The sequence below is a fragment of the Dromaius novaehollandiae genome, chromosome 13 (assembly GCF_036370855.1).
Source record: "Dromaius novaehollandiae isolate bDroNov1 chromosome 13, bDroNov1.hap1, whole genome shotgun sequence".
NCBI classification, from domain to species: domain Eukaryota; kingdom Metazoa; phylum Chordata; class Aves; order Casuariiformes; family Dromaiidae; genus Dromaius; species Dromaius novaehollandiae.
In genome coordinates, this window is record NC_088110.1 from 758715 (window position 1) to 786516 (window position 27802).

The following is a 27802-nucleotide window of genomic DNA, read 5'->3' on the forward strand; positions in this document are numbered from 1 at the left end:
CAGTGGTTCCAGGTTTTGAACTACACTCTGTGAATGTATCCAGTCCTTTCTGAATCCTTCCAGCCTCTGCAGCATCCTATGGCCATGAGAGCTATATTTAATGATGTGCTATGTGAAGTGATGCTGCTTACTGGCTGAATGTCTGAGCAACAGCTAATGGTCATGTACTCTCCTTGCAGGCTTAGGTGGTGACTTTGCTTCTGAGACATCTCAGGGTACCTGAGCTGAAACAAGCCTTTGTCCTGCAGCCACTTCCTCTTGCAGATGACTGACCATCTGCTTTTGCCTACTTTGATTTATTAATGTTAGCTCTGCTTAATACCTTGCTTTGCATGCTCCAGTGACGCCTTCCCACTCCTGACCCATAGGCTTGGAGACATGCAGCCTTGCCTAAGCAAGTGAGATGTGTGGTCACAGTGTTAATAGTGGTACCAGCCTGGCCTTCTGCATTCAGTGCCCTCCATAATCTATCAATCATCACCTACAGGTAGTTTCCATTACAGTTTTATTACATTTTTGTTTTCCTAACATCAAAGCCCAGTCACCACCTTGAGTCCTCCCGTGCCTCAGTGCCAGGCAGAGCAGCAATGGGAGGGTAGGAGGGGGCAGAGCAACAGTTACTTGGGGTGCTGAACGGTCTGCAGGGACAGGGCAAATGTCTGGGGGGGGGGGGGCAGGGTGGGTGGGAAGGGAGAGCAGAGATCTTTTTTTGGTGGGGTAAAGTCTTTCTCGCTGCTGAGGGAGGGCATGAGGGGAGTGGTGAGTGAGTGGGAAGCGCCTGAGCGGAGCTGAGCGGTGGCTACAGGCCAGCCCTTGCTCCCTGCCAGGGCTCCCAGGCACAGCCCAGGGCCACCAGCCTGTGTTTGCTGGCCCTGAATACAGCCAGAGCCTCTGCTGGGAACACCCCCGTGGCACCCTGAGGTCCCCTATACTCTCCCCAGTGTGACTGACCCTGCACAGCCCCCTGTGCTTACTCTGGGCCCAGTGTGACTCGCCTGCTCTGCCCTCGTCCCTCAGAACCATCTTGTACACAGCTGCTCCCGGAAAAACCCTGCGGAGCAGTACAGCTGCCCCGACGCGCACGCAGAGCTGGGGAGGCGGGGGGGGCATCAACAACAACCACACCGGCCTGCGTGACCGAGCTACCCTACAAAGCGGTACATGCATATGGGCCCCCTCCCCGGCCCTCCTGGGTGGAGGGGACGGAGGCCTAAGCTGTGCCCTTTCCTCCAGGCGAGGACTGGCTCAACAGCCCCAATAAATATCAAATAAATAGAGCCCAGGGCAGCCAGGCACTGGGAGAGCCGGGCTCAGGCACACGCGCAGTGGCCGAGAGGCGCCAGCCTCGGGAATCAAGCCCAGCGGGGTCCCCGGGCTGCGAGCCAGGCCCCGCTCAGTCAGGCAGCAGCTGCTCCAGCTCCTCCTCGTTCAGCCTGTTGGTGGTGACGATGTGGTCGAGCTGCTTCATGTACCGCTCCAGGTCCTGCATGAAATGGGGGATGCGGGTCTTCTCCAAGACCCCAAATTTCTTCAGGCGATTCACATCTTCATAGGAGACCTAGTGGGAAGCATGGAGATGTGTCAGGCACAACCCCCTCTGCCCCCCCACCCCCCACCCCCGGCCAAGCTGCCAAGGGGTGGGGTGGGGGGTGGGGGGGGGGTGTGGGGGGGTGAGAGCGAGAGCGAGATCCACTGCTCCCTCCAGCACATCCCCCTGCACTTCGCCTGCTCAGCCCGGTTACCCATCCTTGCCTGCCAGCTCTGTAGAAATGCTCCTTCTGGCTTCAGGAGGGGCATTGGGGATTTGCAGGGACAGGTTTGTGTTTTCCTTCACTCCTCATTTCAACCTTAACTCAACCATTCCTTGTTACGTAGAGAGCCGTAAGTGCACGTAAATGCAAAGAGCTTAATGTGTTCCAGCCAAAGTGACTGCTTAATCTCCATTTCAGAGGTGAAAAAAGCAAGACACAAAAATTGCAGCACCTATCAGAAAGGGGAGATGCAGGTGGCCCATTAGCATGACCTCGATGGCGGTCAAGGCTCAAGATGAATTTTTGAAGGAAAAAAAAAAAAAAAAATAGAGCCATGGAAAAAAAAATGTCCATCAAGGCAAAGATGCCTGCAGTGGATGTACTGGGCTGAGCCAGGACTCTGAGAAAACGTGTGAGCACAGGCTTTGGGAAAGCATACGCTGGGGCAGCAGGTGGGGAGCTACAGCTGAAATGAGGGAGACGAAGATGCCTGAGGCCTGAGTTCTGCAGGAAACTGAGCTGTGAAGGGGAGGCTCTCGCGTGGAGGGTAGAAAAGCTGCACGAGCCCAGCCTTGCCACCCAAGAAGAGCTGTGCACCAGTGGCTGAGCTGCCACCTCTGCGGTGGGCACATGTAGGCTGGCAAGCAGACAGATGGCCAGGACCGTGCGAGGAGGGAGGCTGCAGGACAGCCTCATGGCTGGAGGGCACAAAAACACCCTTGGGAGCTGGAGCCTGCTTGGGTGAGCACCAGGACACTAAAACACAGGCCGGAGAGCCTGGACTGCTTCTTTAGCCTAAGGTAGAGCTGCAATCGAACGAGTTTTTGCACAGCTATGGGAAGCCCGTGGTGTGGGTCATCTAGAAACCAGGCCACTCAGGAGCTGCTCCTGTTTCCCAGAATGGGTACCGTCACCTTAGAGGAACGGCAAAGCCAAAAGGGCTCTGTGAAGAGGCTGCAGAAATAACTGCCCCTGAGAAAGGGGAGGAAGTAACTCACAACACATGAGCAAGGGCCCAGCAAGCAAAACGGCAGCTCTGACCTGAATGCAGTCCTCCAGGAGCTCAACTCCAAACCGACAGAGGCTTCCAGAGCTGCCAACACCGCTGCTAACAGTGCTTTAACAATAATAATAAAAAAAAATGTTTCCTGCTTCCTCGGCCATTCCCTGAGTGCTGGAGGCCCAGAGGAGACCCGAGGTGAGGGCAGTCGACCCCTGGTTCTGGTGGAGAGGACAGCCAGGTCTGGCCAAGAAAGGTATAATAAACTCCTAGAGATGCTGAGGAAAGTTCCCAGAGACCTAGAGGGACATGTCTCAGTCTCTGAGCTTATTATTTCAGCTGTGGGATGTTGGGCTCTTCTCCAGGTTATGTTTTTGGGAGCTAAGTTTTTGGCTAATGGGCAGCAAGACCTCCCACAATCCACTGTGTGTCCCTGCTGATGCGGCACATGAGTCTGCATGTGGGAAAAGCCACGTTTGGCCTCCCACCAACGACAAGCCCAGCCACCCAGAACGGCTCACAGCCCAGCCTGGCCTCCTGGGCCAGGAAACATCCCCTCTCCCACTGTGGTGCCAGACCCGGCTCTAGCAGTCACCCCGGCCCGTTACCTTTCCAAGCGCAGCCAGTAATGGAAAGTCGATGGTCTGACGATATCGTAAGATCCGGAGAATCCCATCCAGGTACACCTGATCCTTACTGAAACAACCTGGGAGAGAGGAGGGTAAAGGGGAGTGTGACTGGGAGCCAAGTGCCCCACTGTCTGCAAACAATGTGCATACCCTTCCTTCATATAAACTTTTGCAAATCACCAGTAACTCAACCGAGGATGCTGAACCAGAGTGAAACAAGTGTGCCAGGGCCCACGCTTTGTTGGGTACCACCACCAGTGCTTGCCAGGGCATTCGGCATGGAAAACAGGCAGGAAAAAGAAATGATGAGACTCCTTTGGGGAACTGAGCTGAAGAGGAGTACGTGGGATTGCCAGGGAACTAAGCAAGCTGAAGAGGTCGGTAGCAGGATATCCACCATGGGCAAACACAAAGAAAAAGTCCAACAGAGGAAGGAGTCGGAGCTCAGCTTGGACCAAGTGATATCTGAAGCAGAGGATTAACCCATCTCTGCTCTCTGGGGTATGGAGATTTCCCCAGGACCAGAGTTATGCTCCTGAGTATGATGGGACTGGCAGGAAGGAAAAGGCCCAAAGGACAAGCAAACTCAGCCCTGTGGCTCAGTGCCGGGGAAAAGTGCGAGCAGCTATGTGCAGTGAGTCTCAAGTCCACAAAAGGCCTTGGGTGACAGGCAGTGTCCTGCCACAAGGACAGTTTTAGCACTTTTACCATTCCTTCTAACAATTTTTTTTAATATTAAACCACCGAAAAAATAGAAACACTCCCCCAAAATGCTTATCTCATCTCATCTCTCCTTTGGCTGCTACCTCCCTGCGAGTTTCTGTAAGTCACTCTACTCAAACGCGTGAGACTGGAAACACCTTGTGTGGGCTCCTCAGCGCTGCCCTGTCTGGCCATGCATGAAATGGAGGAGCCAGGGAGTGGTGATGCTACTGGACCATACATAAAATTTTAAGAGATTGCTGCCATAAAGATATCACTTATGAGATGTAAATCCATACAAAAGCAGAGCTGTGGATGAGGTAGTGTGGGGGATGTCCGGGGCGGAGCAGTGCTGCTGCTTTGTGGGCTGCCTCGGTGGTGTGCCTCCATTTGAAATCCCCTCTCAGATCAACGCTTTCCCTCCACCATTACCTGGCTGAGATGTGTCTGTCTGGCCTCGCTTCGCCCGCACGCAATACTCCCACCGGACCCCGGCATCCTGGACGTACTGCTCCAGGTCCTGGAAGAGGGCGGAGAAGGAGAGGCGGCTGGCCTGGTGGATGGTGTAGTAAAGCAGGGCTGCTCGCCACAGGAAGGGCTGCTTGCGGAAGAGGACGCTGTGCAGGCTTGCCAGCCCCTCCTCGGTGGGGTTGGCGGGCTTCAGGCTGTACTGCTTGCGGCCCTCAGAGCTGTGCCAGGGCTGGCGGGTGTTGTTCACCCCCCGGATGTAGTGGGTGCCTGGGCAGCAAAAGAGTGAGAGCTGTCAGACAGCCGTGTGGCCCACCTCCCTTGGGGCCCTGCATGGGCACCCATGGGTGCCCCATCCCTGCTCTGCTGCTGTAGCAGCTCGGCTCTCTCCTGCAGCAGGGCTGCTGGGGGAAGGAGGCGTCTCCACTGGGGCAGACCTGGCACCCACCAGGCTCATCACGGGGATGGGGCAGCCCTGTGCTGCTGGGGCTGCACAGCGGGCAGCGTGCTGGTGCGGGCACATGCATGCTCATCATGCCAGATGCGCACCCGACTTTCTGCCTTGCTTTCACAGAGGGATCCCAGGGCCCAGCTGGCCTCAGCCCCCCCCCCTCAGAAGTTGCCTGCGGTGTCATGGCCTGGGAGGATGCCTCCGAGGCTCCTTGCCACAAGACATCATGGGTATGAACAGTTTGCAGGGGCTCAAAAGGAGAGTGGACAAATGCATGGGAGGGAGTTCCATGGGATCACTAAATACACAGATATCACATCAAGCTCAGGAAGCCCTCGAGCAGAAAACAGCTGGGGTCTGATAGATGATTTAGGGAAGTAACATCTCTGCTTGCCTTGTGCTCCCTGCTGCTGGGGAGATCTTCACACACACCCTGCTGCTGTGCAGCCCCTCACTCTGCCTGGCTGTGGCCCCCACAGCCCTGAGCCTGGCCAGACTCTGCTCCGGGCCCTCCCCAGCAGCAGGGCTGCACACGAGGCCTTAGGCCATTACCCGGGTAGCTGACAGAAGATGCTCACAGCATCCCTCCTGCGCCTCCGTGGCCCCTTCTCTGCGCCCCAAGCCCCAGGGTGCCGGGCAGCACATCCATTACTGCAGCCGGGCCCCATCGCCACCCCAGCCCCAGCCCCACTGACCTATCTCGTGGCGCAGCATGCCTTCCAGCCAGTACTGCCGGGCTCCGGACAGGTTGATCGCCAGGGTTGGCCGGCTGTCCTCCACCATCATCACAGCCTGGGACAGGAGGTCGTCGGTGAGCTGCACCACCACCTGCAGAAGAGGGAGAAGGAGGCGAGCAGTGTCAGGACTCTGGCTGGGAGGAGATGCTGGGCAGGGCCGTTCTAAGCAGTGACCGAGATTGTTGCAGACAATCAGAAAAGCCCGTTACCACCATGGACAGCACTGTGTTACACAGCTAAGGAGCTGCTGTGTTATCTCTAGCTCACACTACAGCTCCCTAAAGCACTGTGTGAGGAATATACGGCTCATTAATGTGAAACGAGGTAAGTGCAGGGGGCAGCTAGCCCAAGCCTCAGTCTCTGATGATCCTTTCAGCGGGACCAAGCATTCCCTCCCTGCCATCCTCCTTTTTTTTTGGCTAAGCAAACAGGCTGAGCAGTCCTCCTCGACATGCATTCAAGGGCCATTAGAAAATGGTTTGGGCTAATCTTCAAAAGGTTGGTATACCTAAAGAAACCATGCTTACAGTGTCCCCATTCCAAAAGGAAGCACCCCAAAAACACAGACACCAGGAGACCGCCTCAGGATTAGATGAGAAAACATTCGCCCCAACAGATGTTGGTAATTTTCCTGTACCCTGGGAGAGCCACAGGAGCTGCTATTGGCACCTTTGACATCAGCTGTGGTTGGGGCATGACTGCTGCAAGGGAAAGTCTCATCACAGGAGAATGAGAAGGGAAAAGGGCTGTGCAAACAGAAGACGGGAGTCATGACACTTCTTCCAGTCTCCTTCAAGGCTAGCTGCACGTCTGCATGCTGGCAGAGAAAGGAAGCACAGCCAAAGGTAGCCATGAGTCCTGAGCAGGCACTGCAGGGACGCCGGCTGCTCGGGACGCACATTCCAGTTACTGCCTTCCTAAGGAGATGCTTCTAGTGGTGCCCGGCAAGCACAGACACCAGGCAGGAGAGAGCAAATCCCCATCGCAGGGCCACCCAGCCATGGTCCCTGATATCAGACTGGGTCCTGGCACTCCTCCTGGACAGCCCAGCACCAGGATCCCTGTGGCTATAGGAAGCTCCCAGCTCACTGCCGGACCTGACCACCACAGCTCCAACGGCTGTAGGAGGGACAGGCTGAGAACTGGGGAGGTGTTTCGAGAAATCTTATCACTGTTTTGTTGTTATATAGAGGAAAGTGATCCTCCTGCCTTGCTTTGTGCATTCCCATCCCCTTCAGCCCCGATCACCCTGCCTCCCTGCTGCAGTGAGTAAGGGGACCTCCCCTTTCCCAAAGCTCCAGGTCCCTCAAACCCTGCCACAAGTCACCCTCAGGCAGCTCTCCAAGGGGATTGGGTGTGAATTGGCCTCATCTTCCAGGCTGTTTCTGGGAAGTGACAGCCTGCAGGATCGAGGGCTACAATGCAACTTTCTGTCTTTCTATCAGGTTGCATCGCCAAATGAGGCAGCCCACTCTGCCACTGCCTCCTTTCCCCTCACTGGGGATCACAGCAGTAATCCCACATCCAGGCGGGCACACAGCCACCTTCCTTTCCACATGGCTCTGCAGGATTTTGCAGCTGCGCACAGTGGGAAGCCTGGGAAGCACCCCACAAACACAGCGGACCCAGCCTGCAAAGCCGCTTGAGCAGCTGCAGTGGGCTGTCTGCAGCAAGCAGTCACAGCTACAATGCTGTTTTTCCTTGAGCACTGGTGCCAGTGTCCGTGTTCTTCAATGCAGAACTGGTGCCTGAATTCCTGACAGTCCCCGGTCCCCAGGCCTTTGATGTTTGACCCACAGCTTTTATAGGGAGCACTGGACATGGCACACTGACAGCTTGTGGATCTCCACTATCAGGACACCAGTTACCACATGATGCTCAGCTGGCAAAATAGGCTTTTTTCTATGACAGCTTTGGAAGTGCTTGTCTATCCCTTGGCAGCAAAATCATACTCAGTTTGGATGGTCTATCCCAGTGCTAAGACACCATCGGCACAGCCCTCAGGGCTAACTCCAACTGTGTGCATCTTACCTTCATCTCCCCAGTGGCAGCCATAGAGACTATTCCCACCCTGGCTACTCAGGGCATTTTGCTTTTTGTGAAAATCTGTCCAAGATGAAGCAAGTTAGAAGCCCCCAAATCTCTCTGTTCCCACTCCTGCTAGCCTGGGACAGTTGTAAAACTCTACCTTCAGGGGTGACTGGATCTGAAAGGTTTCTACCTTCTCAGCCCTAAACTGCTCAGTCCCACTGGAGCAGTACTGCAAATTTGGTCACTAAAATGACCCAGCTAAAAAACAAGAGCAGGCTTCTGGAGGACCATTCTTAAGTTGGTTTGATGATGCGAGTTACAGCACAGCCTTGCAAAAAGCTGGGCTGGTCCCTCTAAATACATGGCAAACCACAGTTTCGGGGTGGAACAAGCACTGAGACTTGCACTGCTTTTCCACTGAAAACATTGCGAAATTGCCCCTAAATTCTGCAGAAATACTGCCTTTGTGAGCCATGCCGTCGGCACTCTGCTCTTGCGTGCAAAGGCATTGCACACATTGCCTCTTTGTGGAGACACTGAGCACGTGGCCGAGACAAACCAGGACTTTGCTTGTAACTAATCCACAGCACTGTGGAGCCCGAACATGGGGGTCCTCTCTCCTTTAATTCCTGCGTTCCTTCTGCCAGTGGAAAGCAGTCTGACCCAGCAGGCAGGCTGGTAGAAAGAAGGAAAGAGTTCAAGGGTAGAGGATTTGAGGAAGAGGAGTCATACAAAGAGATCAGGGAATAAACCCACAGAAGAAGCTGGGAGGGAACCTACACAAAAAACAAGGTGGTCAGGCCAAGATAGCATCACGCTGCACACAGAAGACAGCAGATTACATTTGCACAAACATTCCCTAGCATTCCCTATTGCAACATTCCCACTTTTCTAGTGAAGTTTATCCAGGGTGATGCTATATCAAACAAAGTAAAAAAGAGCACCACTTCTCCAGCTACTCCATTTTATCCACCCCTTTTCTGAAGGTCTGCACACAATCCTGCCTTCTCCTGCATAGCTCTGTGTCAGGGAATTTCTTGTTTCTCATGTTGCTTTAACTGTTTTCTTTGTTATGGGACCAAACTGTGAAGTCCTCAGCAAATATCCCACAAAGGAACCAAGCTTCTGGCTCCATTTTCAAGTCTCCAATCTCTCCTCCATGCTTTCCCCTTTAAGGCTTCAAGACAACAGCAATAAGGACTTATCCATGCCAACACATACCAGCAGCAAGAGCTGAGACGTGCCAGCCACGTGCATTGTAGCCAGCCTTTCTACCTGCGCATTTGCTGGCTGTGATTCACAGCGGGGATATGCAATTTGTTCTCAGGACTAGTTAACCTCTTTATACAGAAAGAAACAGCTATTTGGGGAAATCTGGTCATTGTGCACCATGCAGCCAAAATAGCTACTTAAATTAACATGAGCTCCTGCAACCCTCATCCAGAGAGATGCTAGCATGAACTCCACGGCTCCCTGGCCAGGGCATCTCAAACCAAACCCTGTTCAACTGCGCATACAGGAGTTTATTACAACAATAACATTCTTCCAAAGCACAGTGAGCAGGCTGCTTGAAGGGGAAAAAAAAAAAAGAAAAAAAAAACCCAGACAAGTGTGCTGTCAACAAACAGTAATTTATTGACAATCCAACTTCAAATCTGCAGTGACCTGACAGACACAGCAATGCATGAGGAAAGGGAAGTCAAACAGATCTGACAAGCCAGAGCAACAGCAAAGTGCCTGTGTCCCATACCACATCCCCTCAGTTTTCACATACAAGTTTTGGCAGCAGCAGCAATGCTTGGGACATTTGGACATTTAGCATTTTCATCTTGATATCCATGAGTGGAAGGATTTTAACTCCACAGACATTCATTTTGTGGCTGACATTTTAAAGCTGAAAAGTAGAAATCTGACAACACTGCGCTCCTGAGCAAGAGTTGCTTTTCAGTATCCCCAGGGTGGTGGTGGTGAATCCATCAAGAGCCAAACAACTTGTAAACAGACACCACAGCATCTACACCGTACTCTGCAGCAAAACAGGACCATGTTTCACACCTATGGGAACTCTCACTCCTGCAGAAAAGGCAAAATCCATTCCAAGCCTGCGTGTACACTGAATGAGGGTCAGCTCCAGGGGATCCTATTAGGCACATCCTGAATGAGTCAGGACTTTGCTGCAGCAGTGCCTCCAACGGCCTCAGAGAGGACATGCTCTGTGGGTAACGGGCATTCTGGCTAACTTCTCATGTTTTGTTGTCAAACTGCTAGCATAACACAAATTGATGTGCACATTCATACTACCACACTACAATTCTTATTCGTTTTGAAAAAAGGAGCAGACACAGAATTGGTTTGTTTTAACCCAGGTTTATTATTGTATGTAACTGTTCACTAAAGCCAGAAGTGCAACATAACAGAGCAGAACCTACTACTGGGCAAATCAGCAGCATAAAAAGACTACGCTGCAATTGTTTAACTTTACCAGAGTGAAAGACAGTCCCTCTAACTCAAATAGAGAAAAGACTTGACAATTTACTTACAACTTGTGTGCATCCTTGAGCTTTATTTCTGTCCCATTAAGCAATTAAAAATAAATAAATGTTGCACTTTCCCTGCCCTCTCCCACATCCAACCAGCGCACACAGATCACATCTCAGCACTACACTTAGGCACAAGTCCTGACATGGGACCCTGGTGAGCTGGGTCCTGCAGAAGTTAGGACACATGGCTGAAGACAGCTTCCCCCCACAATACACCTTCTCCATCCCTCACTACTGACACTTAACTAGCTGTAAAACACCTCAAGTGAGAGGTTGCAGCTTCCACATTTCTGTAAGCAGCCTGGATCAGCACAAGCCAGCATAAGCAGTGAGAGAGGCAAAGCCTTTTGCTTCTGCTCCTCCACCCCATCTTTATGAACATTTATGCAGCAGTGCAACCAAACTGAGCTGGGAACTGATCCAAACTAGAACTGCTTTATTCTCTAGGTGAGTTTTCAGCAAGATCACCACCTGCCCACATGAGCTCCCATGCTAGCATGGGCTCTTGTGGGGAAGAGGGAAGGGTACATTTCACAAAGACTTTTGGCAGCTAGCTTCTGCTTACAGCCCTATCTGGAGATACAACAGGCAGGAAGTGTCACAGATTCATCAGAATTGGAAATTAAGGAGGCACATTTGAACTGAACACAAATTTTTTCTTTCAAAGGCTTACCTTTGCAGTCTTTCACTTTATTTTAACCTTTCTAATCTCTTATGTCAGTTCTATACAACAGGAGTACAATCTTGTCATTTTACATTGCAATCCCAAATATAACTAGCTGAGGTTGAAATCCTGGGAGAGGAAGGGGAGGCAGAGGATAGAGTTAAAACAAACAAACACACCCACACAGATAAGGAATACATTTCACTGTTACAGCACTTTTCTTGCTCCCCTGAGGACGCTGCCGTTTAGTGCCAGTGTCCGTGTTCTTCAATGCAGAACTGGTGCCTGAACTCCTGACAGTCCCTGGTCCCTAGGCCTTTGATGTCTGACCTACAGCTTTTATAAGGAGCACTGGACATGAGGCACTCTAACAGCTTGTTGATCTCCACTGTCAGGATACCAGTTACCACATGATGTTCAGCTGGCCAGGAGTGGACATCTTGCTCTCTTGTCACTCTTAATTGCCCTATATGAAAAGACAAGGAAGGTTGGAATTTAGGATACTACATCCTGGACAGATACAGGAAAACTTCTTTCCTAGAATAAATACTCTCATTCTTAGACATACTTTCCCCCAGCCTATATATATGTAAAAAGCACTCTGCTACTACTCTGCTTTCTTCACTTTCCAATGGCACATCCTTGACCATGTTATGCTGAATTCTTCAAGGTGTGATTCACAAGTGACATGAATTCAGACATTTCCAAGGTCTCCTCTAAGCTCTGTCCCAATGCAAAATGCTGCATTGGGATCATCCCAGCTCGTGACTTCTGGGAGGCTGGTGCTCCTGTGGTATCCCCTGAACAGCTCAAGTTTCCCTCATGCATCTTCAAAAACTAATCCCAAGAATGACACTCTTCTACAAGCACCTGCACAAGTGCCAGAGCTATTACATAATCCCAGCAGTTTAACTATTGTGATAGAGTTACACACAAATTCTCCACGCAGATAGTCCCAGACATTTTGATGCCACCCAGCTCTCCTTTCTGCATTAGCTCCTTAATGCAGCACTGAAGGAAACAATCCGGGCTTTGTCATAAACTGAAAATCTGTCCATCACCTGTCTACTTCCTTTTCCTCTGCAGTATGGGGAATGCTATGTCTTCTAACCTACACTGCACCTTCACTGCTGTTACCCATGCTAGCTGATCCTTTCATTCTGTTCAGGCACTGCCAGATACCGGCTAATCTGCCAGATGGTACTGCTGGCTTGCAAGATTGGCTGCCAAGGAAGCAGGAATGCTAGCTGGAAGCTACTCAAAAATCACTGTCAGCACATTTTGGCATGCAGGTAGTATAAGGGAGATGCATGCTATGCTGAAGAACACAACTGTTCTTTCATTCACAAGGCAGGTAGCTCCTTACTCAGTAGGAGCGTTTGCTGGAAATTCACATTTTTTTTACCCCCCCTCACGACTTTGGTTTCTTCCTCTCATATCTCACCCAATGGCAAAAAGTATATCTCACAGTCCAACTGTAGCTTAGATCTCTCCAAAAAGCACAGGTTTCTAAAACTGTATTCATTTGGATGCAGCTTTAATAGCGAGAAGAATTAGTTCTAGATGACAGGATTATGCACACTAGAGTTTGTGAAGCTACTGCTTTCAAGCTGACACCTTCTCCTGGCCCAGCTACATCAGCCGAGGAGGTAACTGCTCCCTGTTATAGGGTACTGCACTCGCTAGATGGTGGGGGAAAATCCCCCCATGTATGCCAGGCAACATAAAACCACTGCAGGTATATTACTAGGGCTTAGTTTGCCTAAAGCAAGTTAGAGAGGCTTCCCACAAACTGTTCTGCTAGCAAGGCTGTAGGACAGTTCAGTCTTTGACAACTGAGCCACATCTACTACTTCATATCTTAGACTTCCTCCTGCAGATACCTTTGCCTGAACTCTGGTGTCTGCATTATAACAGATTATCGGGACAGAAGATCCTTCCTCTTGAGACACCCACAAAGGTAGAGACATACTCCTCTTCTCATTATCAGTAAGGAACATTTGCAGTAGAGTACTCTGACTTTAGAAGATGGATAGTTGCCCCTGGCCTTTCTCCTCCCCCACCCCCCCTTCCCCTCTCCTCCTTAATTTATGCTACAGCACAAGTCAATCATCACCAGGTTTGGCATTCCCATCAGTTCAATATATGAGGGCCCTGGGGAAATTGCTTCATGTGTAAGCACAAAGTAGCCATCATGCCCAGATGGCACAGGACTCCAGTGTTAAAAGCTGCTGCACCAACGATGGTGCACAGAAGGCGACAGTCCAATGTGACATAGTATGAGCCTTGGCTAAAAAAAGCACCGAAGGAATACAGCCAAACAGCGATGGTGTCAGAGACTGAGGCGAGCATCTTCTGTCTATCTTTGGTATCATGCCTAATAAACAGGAAGCAGACTGAACCGTTCCAAGCCAATTGCTTTCCTTCCTTCTTTATATCAGACTGCCATTTATAGGGTAAATAAAGGGAAGCAGAGCAAACAGCTGGAAAATAAGAGGCAGCTAAGAATGTGATGTTCAACTGAAAACAGGTCTTGCTGTCAAACAGCAAAAGCACCTTTTAGGCATGCCAGCAAGAGCTAAAATGAAGGATGAAGCATTCCTTGGAACACTGCTTGGAGAAAGATCCGAGAACACTGCTTGGAGAAAGATCCGAGAACACAGAAGAATGCTGTTTGCAAGGACATGCTGGGACACTGCTCAAGGCTGAACACAGAAGGAAGGGGGCAGTTTAAGTGGTAACTGCTCTATTTTTTCAGGAATCAAGGAAAACCTCAAGCAAGAACATCTCAAAGTCTTTAGAGGAAGAATTCAAGTCACAGGGAACACTATTTTTCTCTCTCATGGTGAAGAAAAGATAAGAACAACACAGAGATGGCAATACTGAACTCAGTCATATGAAATGGAAATTATTTCTTCTGGTACAAGACCTAGATGAAATCAAATGAAGTGATTAGGAAGGAGGTTCACAACAAAAAGGCATAAGTAAACTATGGAACTTGCTGCAAGAGGTCTACAAGTGTTCAAAATTAGTTAGACACGTTAACAGAAGAAAAATTTATCAAGGCTTTCTGCACACAAACACCACTAAGGATTCAGGAAGGATATGGACTGCAGTGGCTGAAGGCTGGGAGAGTATGTCAGGGAGAAATTACTACCCACTTTCCCTGTTCCTTTTTTCCCTGAGGATCAACTATTGCTACAGATGGACAGACACTGGGACAGACAGAGACAGACAGGACTGAATAGTACCACTACTGTGTTTTATGATTTTTACTGGGGCTGCAAAGCATTACTGCCTTCCCCCCACCCAAGTAAAGCCTGAGTTAAGGCAGAATAAAAAGGAAAAGTTATTCTTATAGATGGTGAAAAGATAAAAAGAATAAAGCAGAAAGAGTCCCATGTTTCTGTTCTCCTCTAAATGCCACATGCTCTCCATGTTCCCATTCTCCTCTACATGCCAGGCAACATGAAGGGAAAAGGGATGAAGGTCTCCAGAGAAGCAGGAGGAAGAAAGAAAACAGAGTTGGGCAAAGGTACAAAAAGGACAAGGGAAAGAAACAGACCCATTTGAGGACTGGGAAACAGGACTAATTGTCAGTCAGAGAGAATGAGAACCCCTGAAACCACAGGTAGAGCTGCATTACCCAGTCCACATGTGAGAGCTGGCAACATTGTCTCTGCACACAAGGTGGCTGGGGCATTCCACAATTAGAAGAGGACAGGCAAAATCCACAGTGTAACTATTTTTCCTTTCCTTTTTAGAAAAGCCTAGTAACTTCTTAGAGGCATTTAAAAAAATCTTTTTGAAAAGAATTGTGTGAAATTCTGTCCAGGAATCAGAAGGGAATCTGAAAAGCTTCACAGAAGACTGTAGTCTGCGTATTCTTATTACACTGCCCATAGCATTTTGCTGGATTCAGCAAACAGAGTGCTGAAACCTGAGGCTTTCACCAGATTCATTCAAGGTCAGCCCAATTCCAACTGCCACCACTTTAGAGTGCACTTGGCTCAGCCTCTAGCATCTTAGATACATTATTCTGTTTCAAGTTTGGCCTATGGGGAGGATTTATGTTTCTGTATTGCAGAATCAGAGGGAAAAGAAAATACATTTTCTAAGACTGCCAACTGCTGTCTGAGTAATCAAGTTAGCTCTGCACAGTAATTGCATCATACAGCACATATGCTTGATGGGCAGTATCAGTTGCCTTATTCAAGAATCATAGGACTCTATATTTTTGCCCTGCCCCAGATGCACAGAGGCACTGAACAGGTACTGTTAGAATAGGGAGTTATAGCTTCAGCCAAAGTTATGTCTTATTTCTGGAGCAGCAACTCCAGCTCTCCAGATTTGTGATTTCTCTCATTCCCAAGGGGATTCACAGCTAAGGCCTGAATTCAAGGCATGACATCAGATCATCCAGCCCATCATTTTGATCCATGAAGCTGTTTGCTCAGTTTCTGAAAGTAACGACAAGGAAAGAGCTTGTCCCCAGAAACTGAGCGAAGAAGTGGAGAGTGCTTGTGGCTAGCCACAGTACTGGGGCAAAAGCTTCTACCTTTTCCCGACTTCAGCAACACTGACAGCAGTAGGCCCATCTAGTAAGTACCTTGCACGCCAAGAAACTCCTGGCACTTGGAAGCTCTTGTGCACAGGGGCAAGGCCAACACTGCTGATAGGATCTGCAGAGTTCTAGCTAGCACCGTGTAGACTAATGACATGTCATAACTCCACGGATTACTATACAATACTTACCAATAGAGGCAGGAATTTCTTTGCTGCAAACTGGGAGCAGCTGGGAGATCCATGGATATTGTAAGCAGGCATCTGAGCTCTGGCAACATCACCTCAGTCCTGAGCCAGAACAGAACCAGAACAGGTTCAGTATCTACAGCTTGAACCACACCACATAAACTTTTGAATACTCAAAGTTAATTATAGTGCAAATACTTACCCATGAGCATGCTCCCTGGGGTGCTGGAAACTGGTATCCTGCCTTCACAGATCAGCACCATCCCTCCACATCTCAAGTGCCAGGGATGAATGTAGGGGGATAAAGGGGAGTAATCTGCCTTTGCACTGACCTGGCAAACGATGCCACTGTCTCTGCAGGCAGTTCAGGCATTGGAGCAAGGTTTGGCTCCTATTCTACCAACACCCAAGTACCGTCTTTTTTGTAGCTACTGCCTGATAATTTTGCAAAAACTAGATGCTACACAAGTACTTGTGCTGGGACTTTACTTGGGTCAGATGGCTCTATTTTACCACCCCCAAATGTGTTAGTTGTTTGGCAGTTATCTTCAAGGAGAAGCAGCATAAATTTCAACTTAGATAGCACTTCTTACTGTCACGGTGATTGTCACTGAACACAGTTTCAAGGTATAGAATCCCACCGCGACAGATGGAAAGGGAGCCAGGCCGGGCAGAGAAAGCAGCAGCAGCAGCGTCCGTGCACCCCAAGTTCCCTTACAAATACTTCAGCTGCACTAGTGACAAGCTTTTGACCACATTTTCTTCAGCTGTAGGCTACAGCCAACAGCCTGCGCTGCATCCCCAGCTCACTAAGCTTATGCCTAATAAGCAATACTGTGCAGATTCTGGAGTACTCCCAGGACCTAAGTTGTCTCTGCAACACAACTCAAACAGCCCTGGGAACTGTTCTAAGCTATAGCAGCCTTCCCAGGCCTTCCTACAGACCCACAACACAGGGCAGCCCCAGCGGCATGCAGCACAGCATGGCCCCTGCGTTCCTTCCAAGTTTGATGGGAAAGTCACTGCAGGGCTGTAAGACCTGTGCCAGGAAAATCCATACTGATCCCTTGCGAGTTACAGTGCATTTAACATCCTGCCACAGTGACACTTAGAGCCAGCAAAGGTGACAAGGCACAAAAACCACACGGTGTTTCCAGTTGGTCCCACAGCTAACGCAATCCCAAACAAACAGGTAACCTGTAGTGGCCCCACGTGCTAGAGCTTCTTTTTTAAGAAACACCTCATGATCAATATGAAACATGGAAGCAGCAACAGAAAAGCAAACAGCATGACAGAACAGACAGGGAAGCTGGGTACGGCAGATAGAAGTTACAGATACAGGCAAATGGGAGAGAAGGTAGATAGATGTCTCTATAAAAACTGCCCTGATTCTAGACAGGGCATTATATCATAAATAATGCAGAAATGGCAGAATATACAGCAAGTTTCTATCCCGTACTGGGATCAGAGTTTGACGATATTCCTATATTATGGACACTTCCCTGTTCCCTTCCCCAGGGAACTTCCAACAAAACTTGTAATGGGTGGTAATCCACAAACCAATATTCAAATGGTTTTAAAAGCATTTATCAATTGTTATGAAAAAACAGAGACATATCTTGCGCTTATATGTGTAAACATAATAATTAAACACTTAGTTCTCTTGAACAAAGGGGAAACTCCACAGGGCTGGAAGAGAGCTAGTTGTACACTAATATGTAAGAAAACATGATCCTGGGAAATACAAATCAACTTGTTTTAAATCCCTGGAAAAGAGCAGAATAGCTGAATTGTTTAATAAAACTAAAGGACAGAACAACTAGTAAGCATATGTTCACAGATTAAGACTTGTGAAGAAAAAGTAAGTTTTTTCTTTTGTAAAAGTACATAGCTGGCTGCTAAGTAATCGCTGGGAGGCAATGAACCTTCTGTAGATTTTAAATACATAACCTCTTCATTTGTTTTTTAAAAGAGGGCAACTATCAATCTAGCACATACAAAATAGGACTGACTAACTGTCAGACTGGATATTGGGACTGGTTCTGGGTACTAAAAGGCAGCTAAATAAAAGACCTACAGAAATCCTTTCAGCTGAAAATGCTGAGGAGGACCAAGGTACTAAATTCACATTCTAGGCATAGGTCTGCAGAGGAATTACAGCAAACCATGGAAAGCTAGAACCGCGATTTCACCAAAACCCGGCAGTTCCTCTTCTGCCCATGAATTACTTCTGGGAACTGCTCGCTCTCACTTTTGTGGGCATGAAAAGTTCTGGGTAATGCCAAGTGCCAAGAATCTTAACTTCAGGGAAGTGCTTGTGAATTAACCTATTTGGGGAGGGGGTGAAAAATCAGAGGTAGGGAAACAGTCTGACCAAGAGGCAATGATGAAGAAGCCCTCTTTGCCACCTAGCACTTCTATCCATTAACTATATGTTGTAGGGTGCTACAGCCAACAGCAAAAGGCTACCCTACAAGAAGAAGCAAAAGGAGGTCCAGAAGTTTTTCTAATCATTTGGATTTGGGACAGAGGAAGTGTTTTGCACACATCCTATAGGCAGAAAGAAAAAAAAAAAGCCTCCTCAATGAAGCTGTGGCACATCCCTCATCCCTGCACACATCCAGCTGCCAGGAAATGTCCTGCAAACACAGGTAATATAAACACACTAGCAAACCTTCACGCTCCTCACCCTGCTTTATAACCAGTGATCTCTATTGTGTTTAAGCACAACAGGTTTCCAAGCAAACTATGACAACGGCATCAGTGGTAAAAGAGCAGGCAGAGATCAGAGTCAGATGAATATACAAGGGTACATTTTGTTTTTCGTCTTTTCATTGTGACTTAGATATGGGAGAGAAAGGGCCAGTGCTACCGACAGAGCAGGAACCAGAAGGGAAATGACCAGAAAAGTAGAACAATGTCTTTTTGCAGAGTATTTAAACCCTCAAGATTTCTAGCTTAGTTCCTTGTAATTACACTGTTACATTTGGCTAAGCACAGAAAGCAAGCTGTAGAAAATTTCTTCTGCCTCCCTAGACCTAGACTTGCCACCTGACAGGCACCATCAGAAAGCAGCTCAGCGCATGCAGCAAGGCCACCACCAGAAACTCCTCCCGCATCAGCACAGCAGCAAGCCACAGTACTCATCACCTCTGCTGGGCTAAGGTATGTCAGCACCTTGATTTGGGCTTTTTGGGGCACAGATAAACTGTATTAGCTAGAGAGGATAAGAGGTGCTGAACTTTCCACCCTCCTTCCCACACAGCTGAGTTACTACTGCCTCATAGCTAGAGTAACATCATAACTGAGTATTTTCCAGTATTAAAACCTGAGCTTGGGGTTTCAAAGTACGATAACTCGGTATGTCCCAAAGAACAGCAGGAAATCTCTCCTCCATCTTTGCGTTTGAACATGTGAATGAACCCAGCTGTCAGAGATTTCTGCCATACCACTGCTAACAAAAATAGCTTATTCTTTCCAATAGTAATTGATGCCTCATGTACATAGCAAAGTACTCCCCACCCCATATGCATGGCCACGTGGACAAGTAGCAGCTCCTGTCTCACTCAAACATAAAGGGAGATATGGCTGGACTGAAAAATCAGGGGAGGCTGCTGGAGAAATAGCACTGACTTCCTGACTCTGAGGCAAGGAATGCAACCAGCCCGGAGCCATGCCAGAGAGGAACAGAAGGCCCAGTTCAGAGTAGGAAAAACAAACAAACAAAAACAAAAAAACCCCAATACCTTGGCCCTGAGCTTGTATCAGGCAATTGCCAGGCCCAAAGAATCCTGTAGCTGTATCACATTTCTCCAAGCCAAATCAAGGTTCTTACATAGTGGTGGCCTCTAAGAGCTAGGACAAACTGGGAACCACAAATGGCCTGAAGAAGTTACCTAGAACCAGTATAGTATTTCCAGTAGCAACAGAACAATACAGAGAAGGACAGTTAAAACATTTCTTCTCCATGCAATGTCTTTACAAACAAAAATGCCATCAGATTTGTTTATAGCACCCTGAACTGCAAACTCCGGTCTCAGGTAGCTTTTATTCCTGCCCTGAAACCTGAGTTTCTCAAGTCTCTCTTCCTCACTGAGTATTTTTCTTTTTTGCACCCAAAATACTTCTTAATCCAACTCTTTACTATCAGGATTAACATTGCTGAGCTAAAACAATGGTTGAAGTAAATATTTTCTAAATTTATTTTAGAAATAAAGATTTTGTAAATAAAACAAAGAATGATTATTACCTCTCCCACACAGCCTTCCTTCTGCATGTACTTTCGGATAACAGACCAGATTTGGCATTTGCTCAGCAGTCTTCCTCCAGTGGCAACTTCAAAACTTTCATAGGTACCATATTTCTCCAGGACAGCATGAATTATCCTAATTGCCTGTCACATATACAAATAAAATATCAGTCAAAACACCTTCTCCATTCTCAAGTACCTCTTCCACAGCACCACAAGTCCCATGCGTAATGAAACCCAATTAAGAGAATCCCCTATAAAGAATTCAAAAGCCTGTAGTGTCAAGTGCTTGTGCAGTGAGATAAGTTTTTATGATCTACAAAAAGATTAAGACTGAGCCAGCCAGAACATCACCATGGCAGATGGATACCCAGGACAGATAAACACTTAACCAACAGGACCAACAGTAAATTCTTTCTGCATTTTATTGTTTCACTTATCCTTACAAGTGTCTATTGCAAAAACTGGGCAAAGCAGAACTGAAACAGCAGTATCATGGCACGCTGCCTCTAGATGTTAAAACCATGATTTATTTTAATCTTTTCTGCTTTCAATTCATCATTCAAACTTTAGTGTTTGCAAAAGGAGATCTATTTTATCAGCATACTTATTAGTCCAAAACTCTCTTATTGCAACACTGGAGTTCTTTCAGGAACTCGCATTACCGAAGACATTTGACAGGGGCACATCTTTTGGCACAAGATGCCCTCTGGCCTGGTATAAAAGGCAGCAAGTACAAAAATGGGATGGACACATGACTGATCTTGGAGTTACGGAAAGATCTTTATTCCTCTCAGCTAGATAAAGCTGACAGGATCAGGAAAAAAAAACAGATCACAGGTGAGCTGTGGAGATTCAAAAGTATTAAACAGGAGTTAAAATGACTGTGGTAGCTCAGACTGTTTTTTCTTCACAGGCTAGTGTCTGCTTTAGTGAATCTCTGTAGAAACTGCACTTTTAAGAAAGCACTTCAAGTGTTAACACATGAAAGAGTCAGGACTACACCTGCAATCTTCCACTCTCGTAAGAGACAAGCAGGTCCTGTAGTACAGCTTAGCTGTAAAGGGAAATATTAGTTACGCAACGTTGTTTCCTCTACTTCAGACAGGGTCTCAACATGACCAGCCTACCAAAGCCCCGCAATATTTTAATAAAAACAGTGTGTGCTGTTTTATTAGCATTAACATTTATATAGCATCTTTACAATATGAGCATTTATTAGCACATTTTCTTCCCAAGAAGTGAGTTTGCATCCTAGTCATTTTCAAGCAACAGCTTTCTCTAGCCTATTAATATATATCCCTATCTGATTGACTACCACCACACTTCTGTACATATTCTGGAGTTTTTCAGCAGCTCCCAGAGCACTATGTATATAAAGCTGTCTGAACTGTCACTGACAAGATGCCTGCTTACCCTCTGCTAATGAGCCTTTCAGCCCAGGACAATATGCTTCTCCTGAAGTGTGTTTTACCCCTCTTGCTGAGTTAATCCCTTTGCTCTTTGTCCTCCTCTCCTCATCTAGCTTCAGCTGTTTTCCAAGTTCAGTCCTAAAGGGAACTCTGCTTACTGCAGGAGGGATGTTCAACACAGGTATGTCACAGCCTGGAAAAGATCATGGTGTTAAGAGTACAGTGATCATCACACAAGAAACAGCTTTAGCAAAGCTCTACAGCTAGAAACTGAACTCAGCCATATGGACCTGAGAAAAAGCACAGAGCGAGCTGAGCCAGAAACCAGACCAATAAATACCCTGCTACAAAAAGAGACAAATGTTCTGGGAGAAGAGTCAGAAATGACACAGGAGCCTGGCTGCAACAGCACAGTCCCGTACAGCTTGGCTGACTGTATTAATAAGCCAGACCCCTTGCAGATATATTCTCCACTCAACAGAATGTGAGTGGGTGTGGGGGGGATGTGGCAGCACACAGGAAGACATGCTGCTTCAGCAAGGAATTAAACACACAAGACAATATAATTATCAACAAACTGGCATTCACGCCATTGCCCACTCCAGTGGCAGTGGTTTCATTAAAACTCATTCCAATTATAAATAGGACCTCTTTTATTAGATTAGTACTACATCATAAACTTAACTTCCACTGAACCTCATACCACATACAAACTAGAAAACAATTTCACAGAGTGCGTGTGAGCTTACATCTTGCATCAGACCTAGGACCTGTGTTGTCCGAGGCCCCTTCTCATGAGCATCAATATCAGAGGATCAGAGAAAGATGAAAGAAAGTCTCCTGAAATGCAGGTTGCTCTTCCTCCACCCTGATCAACAGTAAAGCAACCAGTTAGAGCCCTGCATAAGAGGTTCTATCTCCTCCTTTCTGCTTAAAGACATCCAGGATTATGATATGAATGCTTACTGCCCACACAAACATCCAAACCATCTAAACATTATCTCTAGTGGCCCCAGAGAAACCCTGTAAGAGGGACACCATGTGTGTTGTGACCATCTTTCTGTACCACAACAGATGTTCCTGATTTTCCTTCTCTGAACAGTCCTCTGTACACTGCTGATATTAATTCTCAAGTAACTTATTCTGTCTTTTCAGAAATTTTTTATGCTCTACTTCTGTAATTGCATTCCCTTCCTCTGATCTCTCCGGAATATTGCCATCTCCACCTGAGATGGGGAATCACAGCTTGCTACACTGCAGCCCAGACCCAGGGAGCACTGACACTCCACACCTTGTGCACCCTCCCAGAAGCTCATTCGCTCCTAACCAGCCCTCTTCAACTTGGGGAGGTTTCTTTAAAGTTTGTCCCCTTTCAGGAGCTAAAAAATTAAGGCCATTTTTGCAAGTGCTTTCTGTTGCTCAGCCTCTTTCCTAAGCCATGAGAAGGGCACTCAGCCCTACTCGTGAAACAGCACTCATGAGAGCCATAAGGAACCTCCTGCTGACTTTGATCAAAAAGGACCATTTCTTCCTGCCATCTTTGGCTTAGTCACCATGAAACATTGTTTCTCATACCATAAGGCCTGCAGCACTGAGTTGAGAGAAACTCAGTACAGATGGTCCGCAGAAGTAAGTTCACAAAAAGACATGTTTCTTCCTGACTTTTAGAACAAGCCACAAAGAACGAAATTTCTGCAACAGAAATAGCTGCTTCTTCTAAGAAGCTGATGAATGTCACATCAGCCCTTCCTGCCCAGGTAGTGCCCTCTTTGGGTCTACAGAGCAAGAGCTTATCATCAACTCAGTCCACAAACACGCACGATTACATATACAAAGTGATAACAATTACTCAAGTTACAGGTCAAGCTCCATGTTGATGCTGTTCTCGCTCCTGTGTGACAGACTGGGGACTGGGACGCTGCCACACAGGCCAGGTGATCTGTAGTGTAATGAGCCTTAATGTGGCTAGAAGGATTCTTCTTATTTATTCAAAGTAGTTTAAATTTCTATTAAAAAAAAAAGCATATGCAGAATAGCTGGTTCAGCAGAAGAACTGAAGTAGTCACTAAGTGCAAAATACGAAAGATAAGAGCAGGGAGCTGATTTTCATTTGTGTACTCTTGCCCAAAGTTGTTAGATAATTTAGGGTTTTTTGCTAAGCTAAGTTCTATGGCTAACTCAGGTTTTAAAATAAAAGCAGCTTACAGATAATGATTGTGGTTCCCAAGGAAAAAAAAAAAAAAGTCTCCCAAAATACAATAGATTGGAAGTAGATTACTACAGTGTTTGAGCAAAGAAACATTGACACTAATACCGTCAGGTCCTCTATTCATCTACTGCTTAAGTAAGCACTCACCTATATGTGAAGCCTCTCCATCTTCAGAATATTTTCCGATTCTTTTCCACTTACATAAGTTAAATACTTCTCAACAATTCCTGGCCATAACTGGTATGGTACATACTATGTTTTTCTCCAGAAGGCAGAAAAGCCTCTGTTCTACCAAGATACATCACACACTCGCTGGAGAACTTGTAAAGACTGGTAGAAACATTCAATACTTATCTCTCTTTGCTTACAGAAAGACACAAAATAATCTGGATAATAATTCAGGCAGAGATAAAGAAAGCAAGAGATGACATAACCGCAACATACCAAAATGAAAAGAAAGGCTGTTTTTTTTTTATGTGAGTGTTCAGAAACTGAAAAGTAGATCAGTGAACAAGTTGTTCTTTAAAATACTACACTTAAGCTCCCAGATAAGAGCTGTGACGAAATACCTCTGCAAATCTGAAGTTATTTATGATCATTTTTCATCATCTTTCTTTGAAGCAACTCAAATTGGTCACTTTTGCAGAAAGTATCTCTTGTCAATGCAGGAAGCCCAACCTTATGAGAGAACTGGTTTTAAGGCACTGCAGGGCTCCAAGCTCACAAACATGGGCTATTAACAAAGACATGAGCATCTGAGAGTCTCCCACACTGCAGACAGCCTGTTCTTATACCAGCATATGCCATCCCAAGCTACCTCAAAAAGACTCTCTAAAGGCTCCATATAATAATTAGTTATGCACGCAGTGCATCCAGTTTTGCTCTCTGCACTACTTAACTGAATAGAATTAAACTTTATTTCAGTTATATGGACACAACAAGTTTAAAGACCTCACAGCACGGCCTGTTGGTAGTTGCTTCTTGGAGCAAGCCTCAGCTGTCAGTCTTCAGTTCCCTTCCCTGCTTCAGTCTGACAGCACCTGGGAAAAAGCTAAGGCTTGCTTTATGTGCAGCGCATCAAAAAAAACGCACTCCCTTTTTGCTTCCTTCCCACTTCCTCTTGTTCAAATGACTGGGTGCTGTTTGTTCACTGCCCACCACACATAATTACTATCTGTGGCAGAGAGCAAGCCAGGAATATTTTAGTAGCATACGAGCTACTGAAGCAGTTAAGCAAAAAAACACAGATTGCCTTAATGGCAGTCTACAGCCAGCTGCTATCATAAGCAACCAAAAATTGCTGATAGTTATATGTTAAGGTTGCTGCCACACAAGACAACCTTTTGCTCTTCTGGAAAACAAACTAGATTTAACCCACCAAGAGACATAGGGTTAAGGATTGCTTCACACCAGCTCTAGCTCCTTGCTCACTGCTTCTACAGTAACAAATACAAAAACAACGAAAACCCCTAATAGCAAAAAATCCCCAACAGACCATCGGTTCCTAACTGCAACTGTGCATTTGTAAACAAGAGGCAGTTTGATGCATGTAGCCAGATCCAGCATGAGTGTGAGTCACTACCCCCACATCAATTATGGAATTTGTACTATTACTGCAGGTAGAGTACATAATTAAAGATCATCTCTTCCCAAAGAGTTCAGAACTAACAGGGCAAATGTGTGAAAGGCAAAAAGCAAGAGATGTCAAGCAGCGCAAGATTACACAAGCAGTCCAGCAGCAGAAGCCAGGAAGAAAAGCAGGACAAAGTTCTACCTCTGTGAAAGATTTCACACAAACTACACAAACCATTTCCTCATCAGCTAGACCTCAAAACGCTCCGGCTGTGAGGGATTCTGGAAGCAGCTGCTGCTGCGTATCAGGAAGCAGAGATCCACAGAGTTAGTGCTGTTCTTACAAGTGGAGCCAAAGCAAAAGCATTGTCTCAAATCAGGACACTAATACCTTTGCACATAGTTTTCTTCCCACACTGTTTTCTTCACAGAGCTGGGGAAGAGCACGTAAGTCAGGATTCCTAGATTTCTTCTCCAAGGCTGGTGGTGTTTCAACTCAAACCATGTAGGCGAGACAGGAGGCAGCATCTCTTCAGCATGGTGAACGCTTACAGTGATGATTGCTTACGCCACCAGAACAACGTATCTTGTAAGCTATTACCTCAGCGGGAAATGAAAGTGCCAGACGTTCTGACAACTCTCTAGAGCAACACATACTCCCTTGCGAGTGAGGTATCAAACTCATACAGACTACGGGACAAGTCTTTGAGTACCAGGCACGTAAGCTGTAGCTAGTGATCCATTACATCCATTACCCACAGCAATACGTAGTTACATACTGGCACAGCCAAGCATGCATCTCAAAGGAAAGCATCGGGTCGTCGCCAAGTGTTACACATCCTCCATGGCACGCAGCCCCCCAGGTCCCAAAGGCCCAGGGCGGCTTTCCCTGCAACGCAGGGGACGGGTGCCAGCTCCCAGGCGCAGGCCGCAGCCCCGAGGCCGGTGTTGGCGGTGGTTACCCTGCCCGGCAGCGGCCAGGCCGGCGCAGCCCCAGGGCCCCGCCGTGCCGTACCCGGGCCCTCACCCAGAGCAGCGCACCGCGACGCGCTGGCTCCCCGCCGCTGCACGGCCTGAACCGCCCGCGAGCTCCGCGGCGCAACCGCCGCGGGCCGCTCCCGCCTGCAGCGGCCGCCCGCGCCGAGCGGCGGAGGCGAGAGGCGCTCGCGGCCCTCGGCTCGGCGGCCGCCGCGTGCTGGAGGCCGGGCAACGGCGCGGGCATCGCCGGGCGCCGCCTCTCCCGCCGCGGCACCTCTTTAGGCGGCACGCCGCCTCCCGCCCCGCCCCGCCGCGAGGAGAGCACGGCCCCGGCCCCGCACGCCACGCCCGCGGCCCACACCGGCCTCCCCCGGGCCCCACCTGGGCGACGAAGCGGTCGGAGGCGGCGCGGTACTTGTCCAGCACGGCGTCGGGCACCGGCTCGGCGTACTCGAACTGCGGGTCGTAGGCGAAGCGCGCTCGGAAAAACCGCTCCCGCTCGGCCTCCACGTTGCGGGGCCGCAGCGCCACGAGCAGGCAGGGGCTCCGCCGGGCGCCGCCGCCCTCCTCGGCCCGCGGCCGGGCGATGTGGGGCAGCGAGGCGGCGGCGCGCATTCTCCCGCGGGCCCCGCCCCCCCCGCTCACGGCGCACGTGCTCTCGCTCCGCCGCATCCCGGCGCCGGTCTCTGACAGCCGCCGGGCCGCGGCCCCCCGCGTGCACCGCTGCGCGCCGCCCGACCCCGGCCGCGGCGGGGGGGACGGGCAGGGGAAGAGCCGTGAGCCATCGCGCTCCGGGAGGCGCGAGGCCGCGCTCTGTCCGCGCGGGCTGGCGCCCAGCACGTCCCGGCCCTGCTCGCACGCCGGCGCCCCCGGGTCCAGCACCATCGCCTCCAGCGCGGCGGCGGCGGCACGTGGGCTGCACGGGCCGCGCCGGGCCGGAGCGAGCCGCCCCCTCCGCCGCGCGCTCCCGCCCCGAGCAGGCGCCGCTCCCAGCCAATCGGCGCCGCAGCTGGTGCCACAGAGCCAGTGGGAGCAGCGAGTGGCCGGCAAGCCCCGCCCTCCCCGCGGGCCAGGCGCGTGCGCACCCCCCCCGGCGGCCGCTCGTCCCCTCGGTGTGGGCGGGCCGATCGCCCCCGCGCCCACCCGGCAGCGGCCCAGCCGCTCGGCCTTGCCGCGGCTCCTTCGGCCGGCGCTTCTCGCCGGCAGCTCTCCCTCGAGGTGGGCGGTGGCTGCGGGGCACCCGCACTGTGCCGCGGAGCTGGGGCCGGGCCGCCCGGCGGCGGGGGCTCCCTAGAAAATGGCCGCCTGCCGCCCCTGCCTCCTCGGGTTTATGGCCTCTAGCCCCCGCCGCCCAGCGCTGCCCTACGCCCGGCTGCAGCCCCGCCTGCGTGGGGCTCCCCATCCCCTCCGCTGCTACCCACCTCCTGTGGGCCTAGCAGGGTGGGCAGGAGGGCAGTGCGGCCCCCCGGCCGGGCAGGCAGCCTTCCTGGCAGCAGTCACAGACTGGGCTGTTAAGCTCAGCTCTAGGCTGGGGCTCACAGATGGTCCCAGGTTTGCAGGGCTCTGCAGGGGTCAGAGACACCCTGACTCGCAGGGCTTGTTTGCTGAGGCAGAGAGGGCCTGGCGTGGCCAGCTACAGAGCAGACCCACCGTGGGC

The 27802-nt window shown here is 49.1% G+C and overlaps 1 protein-coding gene across 2 annotated transcripts; it reads right to left on the minus strand.

Moving 5' to 3' along the window:
* Positions 1-488: 488 nt before the first annotated feature.
* MATCAP1 (microtubule associated tyrosine carboxypeptidase 1) lies at positions 489-27129 on the minus strand. Of its 2 annotated transcripts, XM_064519299.1 has the most exons (6): positions 26527-27129; positions 19975-20118; positions 5697-5829; positions 4515-4820; positions 3360-3457; positions 489-1558 (listed from the first exon to the last, which is right to left on the minus strand). In XM_064519299.1, exons 1-6 carry the CDS (start codon positions 27028-27030, stop codon positions 1394-1396), a joined length of 1350 nt encoding a protein of 449 aa, XP_064375369.1. In that variant the 5' UTR covers positions 27031-27129; the 3' UTR covers positions 489-1393. The 2 variants fall into 2 exon arrangements, with proteins under 2 accessions (XP_064375369.1, XP_064375370.1); XM_064519300.1 differs by lacking the exon at positions 19975-20118.
* Positions 27130-27802: the final 673 nt, after the last annotated feature.

Bases quoted from the DNA above. Each gene is read 5' to 3' on its own strand.
- MATCAP1 (XM_064519299.1), bottom strand. From the start codon at position 27,030: ATGGTGCTGGACCCGGGGGCGCCGGCGTGCGAGCAGGGCCGGGACGTG. The intron at 20,119-26,526 runs GTGGGGCCCGGG...TATATGTGACAG, and splicing joins CCGACCGCTTCGTCGCCCAG to GCAATTAGGATAATTCATGC. The intron at 4,821-5,696 runs GTCAGTGGGGCT...TTTGCTGCCCAG, and splicing joins CATGCTGCGCCACGAGATAG to GCACCCACTACATCCGGGGG.